Source organism: Sceloporus undulatus, chromosome 11, assembly GCF_019175285.1.
Source record: "Sceloporus undulatus isolate JIND9_A2432 ecotype Alabama chromosome 11, SceUnd_v1.1, whole genome shotgun sequence".
NCBI classification, from domain to species: domain Eukaryota; kingdom Metazoa; phylum Chordata; class Lepidosauria; order Squamata; family Phrynosomatidae; genus Sceloporus; species Sceloporus undulatus.
The window spans coordinates 7,210,609-7,231,734 of NC_056532.1; the positions used below are offsets into that span (position 1 = coordinate 7,210,609).

At 48.2% G+C, this 21,126-nt stretch overlaps 2 protein-coding genes across 2 annotated transcripts in view; both read right to left on the bottom strand.

Moving 5' to 3' along the window:
* The window catches only part of SHPK (sedoheptulokinase), a 938,822-nt gene that overhangs the window by 147,067 nt on the left and 770,629 nt on the right, over window positions 1-21,126 (bottom strand). The gene's annotated exons all lie outside the window — the stretch shown is intronic.
* Window positions 1-21,126, bottom strand: part of TMEM211 (transmembrane protein 211) — a 39,733-nt gene that overhangs the window by 11,484 nt on the left and 7,123 nt on the right. Inside the window, exon 2 of the mRNA XM_042442387.1 lies at window positions 17,112-17,250. Coding sequence (XP_042298321.1) covers window positions 17,112-17,250 — 139 coding nt within the window. The remainder of the gene's footprint in view (window positions 1-17,111; window positions 17,251-21,126) is intronic.

Below are 21,126 nucleotides of genomic sequence, written 5' to 3' on the forward strand. Positions count from 1 at the left end.
CCGACTTTTGGCTGACCCTAAGGCTCTATCATAAGGTTCTATCATTGGGTTTTCTTGGCAGGTTTTTCCTGAAGCTGAGAGAGTGTGACTTGCCCTAGGTCACCAAGTGAGCTTCCGAGGCCAAGCCGGGATTTGAACCCTGGTCTCCCAGTCTCCTAATCCTAACCCAAACTCAAACCATTCTATCACGCTGGCCCCATAAAAGGATGATATAACCCATGGATGAGCTGACTCACAAACAAATCCCACCATTTAGCTTCGCCGGCCCACTTCTGACTCCCGAGAAAGCGTCCCTCCAACGCTGCGCTTGACTCATTGATTTCCCGTTTGCCCTCGAAGGAATATTACCATCAAGCGATATCGCAGACAAGATGCTTCTGCAGCTGGAACACTGTCCATTGGGGGGGTTTTGATTTAAAAGAGAGAGAGAAAGGGATGGGAGGAGAAGAGGAGAAGAGAGAGGAAATGACCTACATCACCACCATCACCATCCTCCCTCCCAGGCAAAAAACGCTCTCTGCAGTTTTCAACATTAATTTCATTCGAATGATAATTTCAGCCTTGTTGGATGCAAATGGGACCATCTGGAAAGCAGCTGAAAAGGAGGAGAAGAGGAGAAAGAGAAAGGGTTTGGAAAGCAGGGGCGGCTATCATTAATAGGCAACAAGCCTCTCAGGAAGAGAGGGAGAGGTTTCCCCCAATCGGAGAGCGACGACAACCTACACAAAAGCCGTTTTCCTACCCGCAAGCATTTCACAAATGGAAACAGGGATGCATATGGCCAAGCCGCATCAGAGTGTGGTCAAGACGGCAAAAGTTACGAACGAAGAAGAACAGAGAAACGAGGAGATGCTGCAGTGGTTTGCTTTTGCTTAAGCTTCCTGGGAACGGCAGTGTCCCCATCGTCTTGACTTTTGCACCATTGAAGTAAACCGGGATGAAGGACGAAAGCGGAAGGAGGAGGCAAAAACTGGGACGTTTTAAAAGGAATCAATATAGTGGGATGGTAGAGAAATAATGAGGATTGCCTCTGCCAAATTGTAACGCAGAGGTTTGGAAATTTGGGGCCTTGAGACTATGAGTGCCACCATCTCTTATTGTTAGTTGTGTTGATCATGAAGGTAAGCCAAAATAGCTGGCAAGGGATGCAAAGGTCCTTCTGAATAAGACTGAATTAAAACACAGTCTTCTCATCTCGCCTTGACCAAGCAATTTGGAGTAACGCTCCAAAATCCTGCCCTGCAGGATGGCAGCAGAAATATTGGGTTCGCTATCACATTCATTTATTTATTAAGCCAATGTACAGCTCACCCCTTTGGGTAGGAGACATATGCATCCTCAGTCGGCCGTTTTGGCAACGCTTTGAGCAATCTAAGAGACGTATAATGTTACGTCCAAGATTTGACCATTCCTCAATTACATTTCCCAGCATCTCCACTCCGAGCGGTGAATTCGGGGCACTGTCGCCCAAAGTCAAAACTTTCCCAAGTCGTGGGGATCCCTTTGCCTTCTGCTAATAGCCTTTCAAGCCGTCCGCTGGCCAGACTCTGGGGTGCGGGTTGGAGGAAGGCTACGATTAATAGGTTAATATGGATCGGGCCGGAGTCTATCAAACCTGAAAACTCCCAGAGCTTTTCCCTCGAGCCTTAAATTGATTACCGAGGTTGTGTTTTTTGGTAAAGTAATACAATAGAGTGGCTTGAAATGCAGCCAGGAGATGCATTTGGACAATAATTCGTCTTTTGCTGAGGCATTGCTTGGACTCGGGAAGAGGAAAGACGGAAAAGATTGCTGCAGGAGGAGGCCTTACACAAAACGCCGAGTCCCACCCTGATTTCTAACCCTGCCAAAGCCAGTGCGGTGTAACGGTTCGAGTTTTGGATCATGATTCCAGAGACCAGGGTTCGAACCTCCGCTCGGACATGGAAACCCATTGGGTGACTTTGGGCAGGTCCCATCCTTTCAGCCTCGGAGGATGGCAATGGCATGAAAAACCAGCGATGGGTTCGCCTTCGGATTGTGGTAAGTCGGAAACAACTTGAAGGCAAACAACACAACAACACCAGTTGTCGTCTTAGTAGAACTTGCGAACAACGTGTTTTGACAATGCTCTTGCTCTTACAACCCTTCATCTCCATCTTTAACCTTTCCTAAGCCCTGCCTCTCCCACTTGCGGCTACTACTTCCAAAATCCTCCTCTGCTTTTTCTTAATCCTCTTGGAAAGGGCAAGATCCTGCCTTCTTTTCGCCTTTCTCTCTTTGTGCCGTTAATTGAATCCAAACTACTTTTGCGCTTTGAACTCAGCTTGCAGCAAATGACGTTAACCGAGGATAAAGCGGGAGCAGGAGAGAGAAACCGGGACATTGCAAAAGGCTTGGGATCCATCTTGGTTTCTGAATCTCTCATACCCAACAATTTGAGAGGGACACTCAATAAGTGAGAAAGTGGGATGACAGAGGATTAATAATAATAATACTAATATAATTTATTATTGAGTGTCCCTCTCAAATTGTTGGGTATGAGAGATTCAGAAACCAAGATGGATCCCAAGCCTCCTGACTTTCAGCTTCAATTAAAATGAGGAAAGGGGAAAAAAGACATCTATATTTAGTTTCCTTCATCTGGCATTTCGGAGGGGGAAGAGGACCTAAACAACGACAGCTTGGGCTTGTTATCCTCCTCCCTTTTGACTATTTCATCTGCGCCTTTTGTTCCAAGCTCAGCCTAGCAGGAGCGCCAGCCTGCTCTTAAAGCGACAATTTTAAACACGCGCAATTAAAAACCAGTGGCAAAATGACGACGACGACGCAAAAACGCAAGACAAAGGCGCCCGGAGGGCCTGCGTCTCTCAAGCTGCCTCCGAAGTTTCTCGTTGTTTCGGTCGACCCAATTTCTGCGGTGACAGGTGGCTGGGTTAGGATTTCATTTTATTTTTTAACAAGGCCCGGAGAGAGGAAAACGCACCAAATGGCCAAGATCCAAAGAGGTTTTTCTGAAGGTCTTACGTTCCTATTCAACTGCCTTCCACTCTCCAGCTACAATTTTTAAAGAGAGGAAAGAAATGTCGGTCTGCTTTGAAAGGGAAGCACGGGAGGCATATGCCATAAACAGCTTCCGAACCCCAAGACGCACCGGATTAAAAAGGCTCTCTTACGTAGTGCCAAGAGATGCGGAAGCCGTCCCGATCCATTCTGTTTTATTTATCCAAAGCATAGTCTGTGTGTTTGGGATTCCAGCTCCAATGAGCAAAAAGGAGAATCCGTGACGTGTCCTAACACTTTGCAAGGCCAATGTTTCACAGTTGAAGACTGGGACCAAGCAACACCAAAGTGTGGTCAAAAGGTGGTGAAAGTTAGGAACGAGGAAAGAGATGAGAGCGAAAGGCTGCAACAGTTTGCTTTTGCCTGAGATTATAGGGAAGGGAAAGGTTCTTCTCCCTTCGCTCCTCTCCTCTCTGCTGAGTTTTTCGAACGCAAGCAACTTTTGCATCGCGAACTCAGTTTGCAGCCATCAAAGTAAGCTGAGGACGAAGGGGGAAAGCGAACGGAGGAGACAGAGAAGCCGGGACATTTCAAAAGCTGTTGGAAAAATGGGACGGTAGAAGATTAGTTGAGACTCCTAGAAAATTCCCTTAAGAGTCAGAGAGACTGCCCCATTGCACAACGAACCACAGTTGTTGTAGTTTCGAACTGGTGCCATGTTCCCAAATCTCTCCTGATCTGTTCCGAACTGTCGCTACTTAGCAGCAATTAACGGCAATCTGTTCTTTTTAATCGTTCTCTTGAAAAACCCATCCAATGCACTCCCCTTCCCTACTGTTCCCTGCCCACCCCCCAAACCCCCTTGTTTTGCAGGAGGGAAATTACGATCCTTTCATTGCCTGAGAAATCGGTGCACATTTTCGGCCCTCTTAATACCGTTCCCCTCCTTCCCAGATGAAAGCTGTCAATACATCAAAGCTCCCTTATTAGGTACGGCTTGTAATTATCAAAAGGAAAACATACCGGGAGGATCAAATGCGTTTCCCAACGTAGCTTTCCAAATCCTCGCACGCCAATTAGGCGACCCACCCGAGCGGTTTGATCTTGGAAAGGCGCCGGTGGTGCTGAATTTGCAAAAACAAGTTGCCACAAAAGCCCAAGCCGGGAAGAGAGGGCCAGCCCAGAGACCAAGCTATCGGGAATCCCAGCAAACTGAGTCCCTTGCAAACGGAGCTGTGCGCCAGGCCATAGGAAGCCCACTGGTGTCGCTGGGCTGAGTGGATGCCATTCTCATTCATGGGACTGAGAGCTTGGAAACCAAATCTAGCAGGGACCTGAGCAAACAGAGGCCTCATTCCCACTGGAATCGACAAATCTCGCTGCGAGTGTGGCTCGGATCGGGTATCTGAGTCGTATTTGCATCACGTCCGTCGTTCCCATTACAAAAAGGAGCAAACGGACTCGGATTTTCTCGACCCATGTTCTTAGCAAAACTGATCAGGAACCCTAGCAAACTTGTTTTCAGGACAGAGAAATACAGTGGGCCCTCTCCTTACGCAGGGATCTGTTCCGGATCCTCCCATGTAAGGGAAAATCCACCTATGCTCGAGCCCTATAGGAAATAATGGGGTGCATGCATGTGGCGGAGCAGCACGCATGCGTGCCACAGGCACATGCGCCGTTATTTCCCTCCCCAAGTGGCTTCCACATACACTGGAAGCAACGTAAACCGCGTCTGCACATGGCGTGGGCGCACTGTACCATTGTTCCCAGGTGTCTAACTGCACTACATTCTCACGATGGGAATTCAGAGTCAAATTCCTACACTGTACGCATTTTGGACTACAATGCCCATAATCTCCTAGATAGCACCCTTTTGAAGTGTTTTTGAACTCTTTACCATTAACGTTGTGTACGCCTCGAACCGCTTTCGAGAAAGCGGTATACAAAGCTGTTGTTGTGTGCCTTGACTTATGACAACCCTGAGCAAGTGTCTTCAGAGAGGATTTGCCATTGCCATCCTCTGAGGCCGAGAGAGCATATCTTGCCCAGCGTCGCACACTGGGCTTCCATGTCCGAATGGGGATTCGAACCCTGTCCTCCGGAGTCCTAATCCGTCACACTTGCTCTCATAAACAGACATGGCTTCTAAAAAGTTGTAGGGGGAAAGGAAAATGGTAAATGGAAATGGGAATCTGAATTTATGAGCACGGAAAAGGAAAGTGGGTCACTCAAATCTTGAAAAGACAAAGGAAGAGGGTCCCGACGGAGGGTTTTGGGAGACGGGGAGGATGTTCTCTTTCCCCGAAATGTGAGTCAAAAGAGCCCCAGAGCACCTAGACTGGGTTTCAAGAACCAATAGTACAAAAGATAGCCCTTGGGGGGTCTGTGTCCTAAAGAAAACGAAAAAAGGGAGACGGGAACAAAGCAGGCAGAGATGTTATTCCCTCTTCGGAGACTGAGAACTGGGTCAGAATTTCCATCTCAGTTATCCCCGTCTGCCCCGGGAGATGCAAATCTTCCTCTCTCTGGGTATATATTCCCAGAGGGAAGGTGTTGTGTTTTTGCAAAAACCCGATCACAGCTGGGTGCGTGCATGAAAGAGCATCTTTCCCCAGCGCTAAAAAAGTTTAAAGAAGTTTCCCCAGCGAATCCATAATGAGATATCTTGGCGATGGCATAGTTGTTTGAGCATTGGGCTACGACTCTGGAAACCAGGGTTCAATTCCCAGCTTGGCCATGAAACCCACTGGATGACCGTGAGCAAATCACACACTCTCAGCCTCGGGGGAAGTCCATAGCAAACCTCTGGCCAAGAAGACCCTACAACAGCTTTGCCTTAGGGCCGGAGACGACTTGAAGGCGCAGGACGACGACAAACTTCCTCTGAACAAACCTCACCAAGAAGACCCCATGATAGGTTTGCCTTAGGGTCCCCATAAGTCGGGAACGCATGAAAGTGCGCAACAATGGCAAAGCAACACAAAAAAACAAAACATAGAGAGGGCCAGAGGCACACATGCCATGCACAACAATGCAAAGAAACCAAAAGGCAGATGCAAAGAGATGCATACAAAGAACGACAGGGAAAGAGAGAGAAAGAGAGGTGAGGAAAGAAAAGCAGGCAGGCAATGAGCCTCTCTCTCTCTCTCTCTCTCACACACACACACACACACGCACATACACACACACGCATAACATACACATATATACACATACACACTCCTGCTCCCCAGGGCTAATATCCCCTTCCTCAGCCTTGCGGCCCACTGGGAGCCTTATTACGCTAATGGGCGCCTTGCAAATGGCCTCCTATTAAGATGATGGATTCAAGATGGCCAAGGATGGAGATTAAAATAATGGCCTGAACCCATGGCCCTTCTCCGAGAAGGAGGGAACGAGATGGGGAGGACAAAGGACATGTATTTCCTCCCTCCGTTTCAAAACAAAGAGTCTTCCTTTTCCTTCCCAGGCAATGGAAAACATGGCTATATCGGCTGCATCCCCACTGCAGAAATAATCCAGTTTTTCTGCAGCGCGGATGCAGCCGATGTATGGGGATAAAGGCTTTCATCTGTTTATATTATTCTGGCCGCTCCTAGGAAATAACCTCATATGAAGGTTAACAAAGGGTGCATCCACACTGTGGAAATAACGCTGTTTTGACCCCACTTTAACTGCCCTGGCTCCGTCTTACGGAAACCTGGGATCTGGAGCACGCAAAGGCTAAAGGCTTTGTGAAACTACGAAAGCCCAGGATCCCATTGGAAGGAGCGACGGCACCGAAAGCGGGGTCAAACTTTTCCTCAGGGGTCTTAAGATTTTGCAAACAAAACACTTTATTTATTTTTCTGTCGTTTTGTGGACATAAAGAGTCTGGAGAGGTTCCAGAGAGGATCTCGTATCTACAAAAACCCCGAATGAAAAAGAACGAGAATGGGGTTGTTTTTTTTGGGGGGGGGGATATGAGTTTAAATCAGAAGGAAAACAAGAGAGGATGACAAAAGAGACGCATCCCCAGCTGGTCTGCGCAGAAATGGCGCGGGTCGGTTTGGAAACCTCTGGACGCTTTCGGATTCGTTCCAACAGGATTTATCTTCTGAAATGGGATCATTAGATCTGTGGGCACATGTCTCCCCCGCTCCGCGCACAATTCCTCATCCCATTGCAATGGGGTGAATGATGCCCTCGGAGCCAGCCATTCCTTGCCTCAATAAGATCACAATGAATGATGCCTCGTGGGGGAAGGCAGGCCGAGCGATAATGCATTTAGCCGTTCTCCTCCACCGGTTTTGGGGGTTTTTCAAATCTCCGTCAAAGGCTTAGGGCCTTTAAAATGGTACGTCGGCAGAAGGACGGGGCTTTGGGGTTGTGACATATTATCCAACCTGAATTTTTAGGTGGCATTTTGGTATTCCTAACAAGCTTAGCAATGCATATGGTGCTTCAGACAAATGCGACAAAAGCCAATAATAAAGTCAGTAGTGCAAAGAAGAAAAAAGATCCTTGCTTCTTAGGAAGATAATCTGATTTACTGAGTGCTTTTAGGAGAGGAAAAGGAAACCATGGTGGGTCCAGAGACCATTTTTCTGCTTCTGGGACCCTCCAGAGGCCATGCTGACCGTCCCCAAATCCGACGTGTCCAAACATTCATAACTGGGTCCAATCTCCTTTGGAAAAGATCTATTTATTACAAAGGAAGACGTCCAAATAATTCATTTAGAAACCCACACCACGAATCTTCCCGATGAAGGAGACGGAAGAGGGAAGCGCAGCCGAAGTCATGCTGTCTCTGCCAAGAATTCGTTGCCCTTGAGATGGCGGGTTCGAGTCCCGTCCTGTCCTCACGCCAAGCCCATGTTTGGGAAGCAAGTGTTGGGTAGAGCAAAGGAGACTGGATGTTAACCAATGTTAACTTACTTGAACAGAGAAGCCTGCTCATGGTATACTTTTGGGCTGGGCATCCTTCTGCCCCACCTCAGAGGGGTGTTGTGGAGATAATATGGAATAACCTTGCTCACAGTATGGGGAAAAACAGGTTATCGAGTCACTAAAAGCATGGTAGACAATAGCATGGACGCTCAGGACCGGTTTATCTCACCCCAGAACACACTTCTCAGAGGAAGGCAATGGTACATCTCCTTTAAAGAAATCGAAGGCCCCATTCCCACTGGGCTATAAAGCGAACCAAGAATCGGATTATAGGGACATCGTTCCCATTTGAACTCGCGCTCGATCCTGGTTTAAGGAGAAATCATTCCCATTTTAATCCGCGTTTGGTCTTACTTTGATCGATTTCTCTAGCGAAAACCCGAATCAGTGGTGGATAACCCGGGTTATCCTGACACCACTTTTCCAGGGGTTCTTTTGCCAGGGACCATGTCCAATCTGGGGTAAATGAATGGGAACGTCGGGTGTCCGATTTGGGTATTTTGGGACGGGAGAGCCAATGTTAAAGGGGCTGGTCTGGGGGTGGCACCCACTTTGAATAGTATTGCCATAAGTCAGAGTTGCCTCGAAGGCTCATGACGACTCTCTTTTCCCTTGAGGTCTAGTACCTTGGACTGGGGTTGCACCTCAGAAGGGAAAGAATTTTGACTTAACAAGTCTTTCTATGTTGAGCTTGGAAACTCTGAAAAATACCCACCGCTTCTTACAATCCATTTCAACATTACAAGCCAACACGAAATGGAAGGTGTGTGCAGGGATGCCCTAGATAGCAACAGAAGACATGCGCAGATGCGCGGAGCCTTCTGCTCCCCAAAACCACAGCAGAGGAGGTCAAGCCCAGCTCCTTCCTTCCATTACACTTCAGCAAACAAATGGGTCTCAACCATGGGGCTGCTCTCATGCAGTATTTACAAGGCAGCAGGACAGCAAGGCCGGGAGCGAAATGGTTTTCGTGCCACATCCGCCGGTTTCCATAAGCCAGAAAGGACTTGAAAGGCACGCAACAACCACCGAAGAACAACTGTGGCGGTGGGGAATCTATAGCCTCGGCTCCAATTGGGAAGCAAGTGGATCTGATTCACATCCCTCAAGCTAATGGGCGAGTCAAGACAACCTATTTGTTCCCGGTTTCAAGCATTGCTGACAAGAACTTTGGACCATCAGTCATTCAAGAGTCTATCCAAGAATGTAGGATAATCAGTAATAATGTTGTTGGTGTACTACTGCCAATAACATTTATGGTGACCCTATGGATGGGAGATCTCCAAGAACCATGGATGGCTTCCTTGACGGAGTCCATCCATCTATCTGTAACACAGTTTTCCTCTTCTCCTACTGCCTTCTGATGAAACGTTATCGTCTTTTCCAATTAATCATGTCATTTCATGATATGTCCGAAGTACGAGAGCCTCATCTTTGGCTTCTAGGGAGAGTTTGGTCTGATTTGCTCTTGGACCCATTCATCTGTTTCTTAGGTGGTTCAACGTATTCATAGGCCTCTCCTCCAGGAAATCTATGGATATGTCATCAGTAGCATATAGTTGTCATGATAATGCGACATACAATATGACCCATCTATCTGCAGGACTGTTACCTATGATTTCACTTACGCATGAAAAAATATGTTCTTTCTAGGCAATTTTACGATACGCTTTTGCCAGACGTTATCCATAGGGTCATGCTGAATGACCAAGAGATTCCTCAAAGGATGTTCTTTCTCGGTCTTCCAGTGCGACTCTAAGGTACGCTTCTTCCAGAAGCCATTCATTCCAATAGGGTTTCCTACTCTCTGCTGTTTTGCGTCTCCACAGCGAGTCCAGGAACGTATCCTCCGCGAATATGGAGGTTGTACTGTATTATCATCCTGCCTTTTTCCATCCTGCCCTGCGGCAGATCCGCTTTATGTCCTCGCCGTAAAAAACATGGCAATGCCCTTCCACCGACATCGTAAACGCGAGTGGAACAACGCCAAAGCAAAGTGGTTGCGTGCGGCGGCGGCGGTGGGACAGAACGCCATTCTAATCCACCTCGGTTGTAGGGTTTTCTCTCTCCAAAGGGCAGTAACTCAACCTATTAAACGCCTGGACGGAGTTAGCCATCTGCTACCGGTCTTTGAGGAATACCGCTGCATAATTCAATAAAATAAAAACATAGGAAGGGGGAGAGCAGGAGAGAGAGAGAAAGAGAAAGAGAGGGAAGGAGGGAGAGAAGGCCCGGCCTTTCATTGAATCATAAGTCACCGGTGAAGTAATTATATTTTTTTATATCCCTATCAGGAGGCAACAGGGTTTGTCGGTTTTATTGGCTTCCCGGCTCAGCCGATGCTCCGACAAGGTCATGGGGAACGGGAGGCAAAGACGGGGGACCGTTCATGGTTTTAATGGTCTCATCCATGGAGGAAAGCCAGGAAAAAGGCTGGCTACCGTCGTCGGAGCTAGTCCGATATATCCATATTTTAAAAAGCCTCTTTGTGGGAAGATCCCTTTTGCATCCTTGGAAGCATCTCAGTAGCCTCCGCAAACCAAGGTGTGCAACCAGAGACCCGTTTGGTTTTAAATTTTAAGCCTTGGGCCGGAGTGGGCAAAGTGTGGCTGTCGGGGGACCATCCCAGGACCCCCAAGGGTCAGCTTCTCCTCCCAAAGAAACCCCTTTTAAACCCCAAATGACCCCACCAAATGTCCTTTAGGAGCTGTAGGACCATCTTCACCATGTTTTAGTGGACGGAAATGTGAAATCCAGAAATGGCATCATCTGATGATATGTCCGAAGTACAAGGGCCTTGGTTTAAAAAAGGCCTCACCTGGGCCTAAAATGGCCCAAGAGTCTGGGGAACAGGTTTCGAATCCCCGCTCGACCATGCAGACCCATTGGGGCACCTGGTGTGAGTCTCAGACTCAGAAGAAGACAAAGGCAAACCTCTTCCGAACAACCTCACCTAGAAAGGCCCATGATAGGATCGCAACCCGAAGTCGGAGACGACTTGAAGGCACCCAACAATAACAACAAAGACTCAAGATGTGTCCTCCGACTCTCCGTCGCATGTAACACAATTTGTCCCGTTGGCTGTTGTCATGCCCAGCCTGGAAGATGGCTTGGAGGACTCAGAGGATGAGCTAGAGCCCCTGGGATCTGAACCTATAGTGGAAGAGCCAGAGCCCCAGGGGCTTGAGCCTGTAATGGAGGAGCCAGAGGCTGGCCCTAGTTCTGCTGGAGCAGAGTCTATGGCCCCTCCAGAGGTTCAGCAGTCAAGTTTGCCTGGTGCCGAGGCTGTGGACATGGAGGAGGATCTGGGCAGTGTGCCTACCTTCAATGAGCGTCGAGCAGAAAGAGAGGGCCTTCGAAGATCTCGGAGGCTTTATCAGAAGCGTCTTTGTAATCAGGCACAGCTGAAGGCCAGCTCCTTGCCTTCTTAAGCACCTGGAGCATGTGTGGTTCTTTGCCAGTGGATATCTGACTCTTTTAGAGGAAAGACTCTGTCTCTGGCTCCTTGGCTTCTTGTCTTGACTACCCGGAAACCTTGACCTTGGACTGCTTTATCGACCTGCCTATCTGTTACCCTGAACCTCGGACCGTCTGACAATTCTTTTGGTAATCCCTTTTGGTAAAGCTACTGCAACTCTCCAGGACTGTGTAGCTTACACTGACTTTGCTGTGCTGGGAGAGGGTTGTTTGTTTGAAAACTAGCTGCCTTATCAGCCCTTTGGCTGCTTTCCCGGACAGCTGTACATGAAACTGCAGAGCGCTCCACGATTCAAAACGTTTCGGGCAGAGAGCAGATCGGAGGACGCCCCAGTGATGAAATGAATGAAGTGTATTTCAGCAAAGCCAAGGAGGGCAGGAGGCAGAAAAGACACGATAAAAACCAGGAACCAAGGTTTGTTTACTGACGCAATCATCACCTTCTCGTGCTCCGACGTTCCACGTTTTTTATGCCCTTCGCACGCTCCGAAAGGCCTTTCTGTTTTATTTCAGTCTGTAAAACTTTAACACGGATTTAAATGGTGAGTGCGTCACATGCGTGAGAGCGAGGGAAGACACTGGCGTTGCGGTTTTCGGATGGAAGGAGCGTTTTCCGGGCATTGCAAACTCCTTGCCTCTTCCTCCAGATTAATTTTAGCCGTCGTCTGCAGTTCTGGAAAGCGGCCCAAAACGGAGGCGCTCTGGCAAGGAACGAGGACGGGTTTGTCTCTACTTGCAACACTCAAGAATAAGGACCGAAGCAGGAGGAATCTTTGACGCGGACCCCGAGGAGGGGGAAAACGCACCATGCGGAAGCGCACCAGTGGTCGCTGGAGGCACATTTGGCCAAGGACCGCGCCATCATCAGACAGAAGGCGTTCTTGGAAAACAGCCACCTTCGCTTTCCTCTTCTTCGAAGCAAGGAAGAATTCCTCCAAATGAAGGTACGAGGCTCGTAAAAGAAGCTGTTAATGCAGGTGGTTTCCAGTTCGGCACAGACTCTGGGGACTTCCATTGCGAGAATGGAAGAAAACCCACATTAGATTTCTACATGCAGAGATTTCGCTGACACCACACAGTGTCACACAACGAAATCCATTCTTCTGGCTCACAATGCAACCTTCTTCAACGCTTCTTCCCTTGTGGGTTTCATGAACCTGTGCAGAGTGCCAAAGAGTACCACTGTTTCATAACCAGCACCTCTCCATGGCCTAAAGGTAGATGGCTGCCTTGAAACAGTTTAGTCTAGCATGGAGGAAGGCAATAGTTGGGACGAAGGACCAATGTTTCACCCCAACACTTCTTTGTGGGTTCATCAACCCCTCAAGTCCCCCAAAATGCACTTTTTGTATTCCAACCACTCCCCAAACCCCCCAAAATGTCATTTCTACTTCAAAAATTGTGCTTGAAAGTGACATATACAAACAGGAATGGAAGGAAAATAAGATATTTGAGAGGGGAAGCTCTGAGAGATTTCTGATGGGTTGAGAAGGAGGGTATGAGAGGGTTTCAAAAATGATGTTCAAGAGATTTGTGTCCCAAATTTGCACCATTTTTAAAAAACTGGGGCCCCACACATCAGTTCCAGGGACCACATGCAACCCATAGGACACACTTTCCCCACCCCTGTCATGGCATCAGCCTGCAGATCCTAAAGCATGCACATTAACGCAACCATTTTAGATCCCTGAGCATGTGCATAGTTTATTTTACTTGGAGCCTTGTTGCCTCCATCCAGAATCAGTAGCCATAAATAAGAAGCATCTGTTGAGAGGAGAGGAGATGGAAAGAGACAGGTTTGGGCATGTTAACAGCAAGGAGAGTCCTTCTTGGACTCCACAGATTCCCCCAAAACAATCCCACATCTGGCTCAGCACTTCCTGCGCAAACAGGAAGTCAGAGGAGGATATTTTTACCAAGAGCGGAGTGGAAGAGCTCTTGGCTGCGTGCGCCGTGCCACCGTTGCGCCTGCCATGTCGGGTTTCCTCTGCCCAAAAGCTAAATATAAAACACCGGAAGTCCAAGATTTATGTCTGATGTGCAGGAATGAGACACTATGCATAATTTAGGGTTTGGATAAGAACCACAGAGGGAAAAAATAGTATTAAAAAACGCAAGACGCAGCGTATACACGCGGCCTCTAGCATCTCGCACGCGGGCCTCGGACGGCGACTTTTGTAGCTCCTGAAGCCCCCGTTGAAAAAGGAAAACATTGGCAAGATTTCAGGGAAATTTGAAGGCAACGTGCGGCACAGAAAACATGCAGAGACATGGGGGAAACTACCACTTGTTCTGGACCGAAAACATGCGCTCACTTTACCATAAAGTTGCGAAGCAAAGCTAATTCCGGAATAAACGGCCGTTGGACCTATGAGACCAAAACCCCCAAATGGCAGAGTAGCGGCGGAGAGGTTTCAACATCGGACTATGGCTCAGGGTTCGAGACTTAAACACCATAACTAACTATACACATTTCAGGGCACGCACAACCCCAGTTTTCTTAACACAAGGGGAGGAGGACATGGTTTTTTTTCTGTCATCCCCCATTGATTCTCTCCCATGCGCATTTGCTCCGGTGGGCTGTTAGCGTCCCAACCTTGCTTGTCGGGAGGCATTCCGGTTCAATTACCTCTTGGATTCATATATTTATCAAGGCAAAACGGATCGTGGATCTGGGCCCAGCGCCATCGAGGGCTGGCAGATGGGCTCCCCTCTGCCTGCTTGGCAACACTGCTTGGCTCTTCCTCGCCCACCTGGAAGTCTCCGTTTCCATTGAACCGCAGGCAAACGCCATCCCAAACTTACCCGCCATATAAGCCAACTCTCTTTTCTTTGTGTGTCAATAGTCCCGTTAGAACGTGGGTCAATTCTGTGTTGTTCGCATGCATTTCGAATGCATCCCATTAAGATTTTTTGGGGAGGGCTGCCAAAAAGACCCATAAAAAGTGGATAGACACAGTATAAAACTCTGCATGCCTTGAACATGTTTCGAATACATGTGCATCGTTGGCTCCATCTTTATTCGCAGTGCCATGAGCCACAGGGCCCACAAGAGATGCGCATAGATGTGGTTCCTTGGGAACCCATGAGTGGGGTTATTAATCGCAAAACAAAACGTTTGAATCACTCCAGTTAACATCTTGGTGACTCTAGCTCTCCAGGAAACCTGGTTGGAGGATTTTGACATGCATCTGGACAACAAAGATTCAACCCAGGTTCTACCAGGACTATTTTCACCGTCTAAATAAGATTTGCACTGGAGGCTGTGTGAATAACCGATGCGGACAGACCTGGGAAAGTTTTGGGGGAGCGCCATAGTTGTTTTGCGGGGAGGCCCTACAAATATCAGCAGATGCAAAGCACCCACAGCACTGGCAAAGGAAAAGAGCAAACCGTGCCAAGGATCTGGGATCCCTGGAGAGTTGGAGGAACGAGAGAAAGGATGAAAGGACTTGGAAGGGGATTAACCCATCGGCAAAGACAGCCGGTTGGCACAGTGGGGTGGGAGCATCCATATGTGAACGCAGCGTGGCATCTCGCTAGGTGGGCGAGAAACTGGCTCAGAGCGCTTCCAAGCAAAGCGGCTTTTCCTTTGCACTACAAATCCCAGGGTCCCCTAGCATTGGCCATGCGTCCCCAAAAGTGGGTCCTTCTCATTTGTAGGAGGGGGCTGTTTTTGGCTGCAGATGGGATCCATGCCTATTTATTCTCCAGCATCATCTCAGGGCCCTTTCACATGACACAATGATCCGGTTTTGATCCCAGTTTGATACAACCATGTGCAATCTTAGAGTGGGAAGGAGTGGCAAAGGCCATATAATCCAACCCCATTCTGCCATGCAGCGGTACACACCGTAAGCACCCCGACTCCACCAGATGCAGCCATGGCAGCTCAAGTGGAGTCGTAGTGGGATAACTGGGGAGTGTGACCGGGTCTGTTGTAGTGTGCCTTCAAGTCCTTTCCAACCTACGGCAACCTTATCCTGGGCTTGTCTTGGCAAGATTTGTTTGGAGGAGGTTTGCCATTGCCTTCCCCTGAGGCTGGGAGAGTGTGGCTCACCCAAAGTCATGGGATTCATCACCAAGCTGGGACTCGAACCCTGGTCTCCAGAGTCGCACTCCAACAGAGTCTGAAGGGACAGGTCCCCAATGACTTTCTAGTGTCTAACCTGCAAGCAGTATATATGGACTGAAGTTTGGGCAGCAGGTGTTTTGGCTTCCAATACCCAGAAGCCCCCCAAAGAGTATGAGCATAGTAAAGGATGATGGGGATTGCAGTCCCATACCTCTGGAGGACCACAAGTTTTGTACTCCTGCCTCTAAAAGCTTTCACGGATGTGAATGTGTTTTGCAAAGGACATTATTGGTACCCTTCCCTCCCTCCAATAGAGACACAACCCAAGAAGGCACCTCCAGAGAGAGAGGTTTTGATGCCCGTCTCTCAGCCTCAGAGGAGAGCAATGGCAACCCCCTCTGAACACATCTGGCCAAGAAAACCCCATGATAGGGTCGCCATAAGTTGGAAACGACTTGAAGGTGCACAGCATGAGCAGCAGCGGAAGAAATAGACTTGTACAGTTAAATAAAACCGAGGTTCTCTGGGCATTTAGAGGGATTCCGAGCGGAAGGTGAACGGAGCAAATCGTATTGACAAAAGAGAATTTAGTGTGATGTGTCTGATCAAACTAATGCGCTCCTTTACCTCTCCTTGCCTCCCTCCGATTCTCACCGGCCACAGTTCAGTAATCACTTCACGCCATGCCTTTTAATTTCCCTTCGCTGTGGATTAATTCTGGTTTGAACCGCGGCGTGTCTCCCAAACAACAATAATCATCTAAAAATCAATTTGGATGCAGGTCACAAGGACGCCGGCGGATCCACGGCGCCATCCATCTCCTCCGTTGTTCATCCCCATCCCATACTCTCAAGTTGCAATTTCATTGGAAAGGACGCCAAGCCCTCCGCTCAAAGAGCAAAGGGACCAAAGCGTCACCGAGAATTATACACATACATGCATGAAATCTTGTTGGAGAAAATCATAGCAATTGCAAAAATCAGTTTGACTGATTTAGGAAATTAGGAAATTACCTTATATCGACGGAGAAAGAAAGAAAGAAAGAAAGAAAGAAAGAAAGAAAGAAAGAAATCTTTTCAGGACAGCCTCATGCAAAACGGATACAGAACCAAGTTTCTAGTTCATATGGCGAAAGAAATGAAACGGATCCCAATTGCTAGTAGCCATAAAGGGAAAGGAAATCAGAAATGTATCAGTAGTAGGTGAGCGTTGGCATAAGATATAATAATCATCATCATCATCATCATCATCATCATCATCATCATCTTACCTTCCTCACCCCATTGATCTCCTCCTATTCAAAGGGGCGCATGGATTGTAATGCCGCCCTCACAATATTGCTTTTTAAACACTCTCAAATAAAACATACTGGATGCTTAATGTACACTAACACTTCTGAGGGAAGTGGGCATGAAGAAGCTGGTTTTAAAGAAGCCCGGCTGGCTGGACTGCAATCCCTGCCATCCACAGTGAGCTGGCAGGGGATGATGGCAGTTGCGGTCCAACCTGCCCAAAGGTGTAGCAGAGCAGCCTGCAACCAGCGGCCTGTTTGGTTCCAACAATCTGGTTTCAAGATGGAGAGGAGGCAATACCAAAGTGCGGCAGATGGAAGTACCCACCGATTTTGAAACCCCGCTTCACTTACCGGCTGCGGTCTGGATGTAACCGGCCAAGGTGCAGACCCGGCGCTCGCAGTGTCCGCTGGGGAGGAAGAGGACGATGACCGCCAGGAGGGAACTGATAGCCAAGAGCGCACAGCCTCCGGCGCACAACACGGCACTCGTCTGGAAAGAGAGAAAGGGAAGAGGGTGAGTTTTAGCCCCTTTCCAAAGCACCTGTTTGCCTTTGTTTGGGGACTCCAACCTACAGAACAAGGTCCCGTTGTTTGGGGACTCCAGTTCCCCGAATCTCAGATGCGGGTCCTGGGAATTATAATCCTTACAACGACAACTCTGGGAGTTGTGGTTCCTCTTCCCAAACATTTCTCCTCTCAATCTGCAGTGGCTCCCATCATACCCTCACAAAAGGCACTTCGACCCCATTTCATGGCCCAGTTGGGACTAGACCCTTGTCACCTGCCCCAGGTAATGCTTTGGTTGCACCTCTGGACATGCTCCAACTGGTCAACCTCCTTGGATTGTGGTCCTCAAAACTGGGCACAGTATTCCAGGTGACCAAAGCAGAACAGAGTGGCGCTATTACTTCCTAGACACTGTACCTCTATTGATGAAGCATAGAACAGCATTGGATTTTTTTAGCTGGCACATCACACAATGGAGCCATGCTCAACTTGTGGTCTACTGGGACTCCTAGATCCCTTTCGCATGGACTGTTGTCAAGCCAGAACTAGACACAGTGTTCCAAGTGAGGCCAACCAAAGCAGAATAGAGTGGCACTATGACTTCCCTCGATCTAGACACTATAATAGAACTGCATTGGATTTATTTAGCTGGCGCATCACACAATGGACTCATGCCCAACTTGTGGTCTACTGGTCCTAGATCCCTTTCACATGGACTGTTGTCAAGCCAGAACTAGACACAGTGTTCCAAGTGAGGCCAACCGAAGCAGAATAGAGTGGCACTATGGCTTCCTTCGATCCAGTTGGAGGGGTTGGCATGGCAGGGATCCAAATGGGATGTAGCCCAGGCCATGTGCCAAGTCAGACATCCCAAGGAACGATCGTAGCAGGCACATTCCTTCTCTGGAAACGTGCGCACGCACTCCTCCTCCCACTTTCCGGCGCTTCCGCTCTCCGTGAAATCTATGGGCCATGCTTCGCCCGTTCGCTCGCTCCCAGGGGCGATCAGAAAGCAGAGGTAGGGCGATCATCCTCGCAAATGTATTTACACGCCTGGTGGGGCCAGAGATGGAACAGGAGGGCCATTTCGAGTCTAACAATATGCGTTTCCTCGCCTCCGTCGGCAGATCAAAACCAGATCCAGTTCCTGGCCCTGGCAGACCCCCGGTTTGAGCATTTCTTAATTCAAAGACACACATTTCGGAGAAGATATCCTTGCGGTTGACAATGAGAGGTGGATGGATAAAAATATCCTTTCTCTTTCAGGAACTCGGGGTAACTAACTACTCTTTCAGCCCCCGAAACTTTAACTAATTACTTTTCCAAAGCCGCTTTCCGATTCGTAGGCTGAGCTCCGCAGCCTCATTCCGACTCGGTTTCCTCTCCTGTCTCTGAATTATGTCAGCCAACCTTTCGCCCGACCGTTAAACCTGAGAGAGGCCCGAAATCAGTATTCATCGTCTTCCTTCCGAGCGGCAAAAGAAACATATTTCACACGCGCCGTTTTATGACCAGTTCCATTTGGTATTCATAGCTTGACTCCTTCATCCATGCAATGCTGGGTCCTTCTCCCTCCGCGGCGATTCGGAGCCAGGAAATATTCCTTTGCCCAGATTCGTCCCATCCTCCATTTCCCTTGATAAGATCACAGTCTGCATCCGCACTGCCGAAATAATCTGGTTTAACGCCGCTTTGACCGCCGTAGCATTGAGCCATTGGCCCAAACTGGATCGTTTCGGCAGCCATAGTATCTTAAGAGTTGCAAGCGGACGCAAAAATCATCTGGTTCAACCCACTGCTATGCAGGAATACACAACTAAACGCATAAAAAAGGAGGATGGATGCCATGTCAGAGCCAACAAGATGTTGTTGGACTGCAACTCCCAGCAACCACAGCCAGCTTGTAATCGATGGTCAATGAATGCTGGGAGTCGCAATCCGACAACATCCAGATGATTCAAGGAACCAAAGGACAGCACACTCCTAAAAGAGACTTTCAGGAGCTCGCTCCTGGTTTAGTTAAACCACAGCAATGACAACATAAAAAAACCACACTCCATGTTTGTCCCCAAATGCAACGTCTTGCCTAAATATAGACACAAAAACGCTGAAAACGGAAAGAGGTTGTTAGGCTTTGTTTGCCGCAAAGCCAAACAGAGAAGAAGCGGCCGCCAACTTGTCTGCAAGACAACAGGGTCCAATACGAATCCTGGATTTCAAAACGCACACCCCACACTTTTTTTATTGCTAAAACAGGAAAGCAAAAATGATTGTTATCCGCACAATCTGCCTTTGGACCTTTTGGGAAACCTTAGCTAGCCTCCCTCTTTCTTTACAAAAAAGGAAGGAAAGGAAACAGACACGACGGAAATAGCTTTTTTGCAGGAAAGGATGGAGAAAGGAAGGAGGGAAAGGCATGATGCGCTCCAGCGCTGCGCCAATGGCGATTCCACAACTACACAATACTAAAACCATAGCACTGTGATTCCATTTTAATAAGCATGGCTCCATCTTATGGATTCCTGGGAGGTGTAGTTTAGGGAGAGGTACACAACCCTGGGATCTATAGTTCGGCGAGGCACTAGAGCTGTAAGCCGCCGCAAACACAATAAAGCAATCGGTGCCAGTCTTGTCATTTAATCAGGATTTATTAGCCCACGTAAAAAGGTATATTTATAGACCCTCCGAGAGGCTCTTAATTTATTTAGGGATAAACTATTAATCATCCCTGGGAGCCGGGGAAAACGCACAACGCACACACAGACACACACTGAAGGCAGGGAAGTTTTACGGCTCTCAACGTCCTTTGGACGGCGGAGAAATAATTCAAAGAACCGATGTGCGGCGAAGGATCTGAAAAGATCAATACTAACCAAAAGAGGAATAAGTACAGCTCCATGATGATCTCTCATTCGTAGGAGTTTATCACACGAAGGAGATCGGGAGCTTATGCCGTCAGTATCCTGGGGAAAAAAGCGCAAATTACGCCAAACGGTTTCACACGGCGTCGCACAAAACCCGCCATTAAAAGTGGTCACGAAGAAGCATCAACGGGCATCTTTTGGCTTCCAGGATTTCAGCGGCGATGCATCTCCGCTATCACTTTATTCGCGATAATCATTCTCGCCGTTTTCGCTTTATTTGCCGGACGCTTTAAACACGCTTTCGTCTCTCTTTAACAGTGAAATTCGACCCGGTGTGATAAACCCCATAGGGCCATCTTTTGGGGTAAGACATCCCAAGTCGGAGGTGGCTTAACGGCAACTCACAAGAGGTCCTTCCTCCTTTCCAAAGATGAGTTGTGTTTCTGTGATATCATTTATTATTATTATTATTATTATTATTATTATTATTATTATTATTATGTTCACTGACACCTTAGTGGTCCAACGCTGGCTCAGAGGAAGAGTAGGACTGGAGGCAGGCAAGAGAAAGAAGGAATGACTATGCCCACAAAAGCCCTCTCTGACAACCATGGTCCGCACAGAAAGAATGGCACATAGTACATGCCAAAGCCACAGATGCTGGCGAAACATCAGGAATCAATTCTTCGAGAACATGGCCACGCACCCCGAAAAACAACCCCAAAACTATGGATGCTGGCCATAAAAGCCTTGGACAATTCGAAATATGTTGGCATAGGAGCAAAAATAGTCGGAAGGGCATAGGTGAAGTCATTCAGACCATTTCTTACCACTCTGACTTGAACTCGCCCTGATGGACTCTTAAAGAGTCTTTCCGCATGTACCTGGTTATCCATCACTGTCCCACGGGAGCGTAATGATCCTGCACTCTGCACATGCTCTTCAGCAAACAATCCCAACAATTTGGTTGCGGTGGCTCAGCAGCCCAGTCTTGA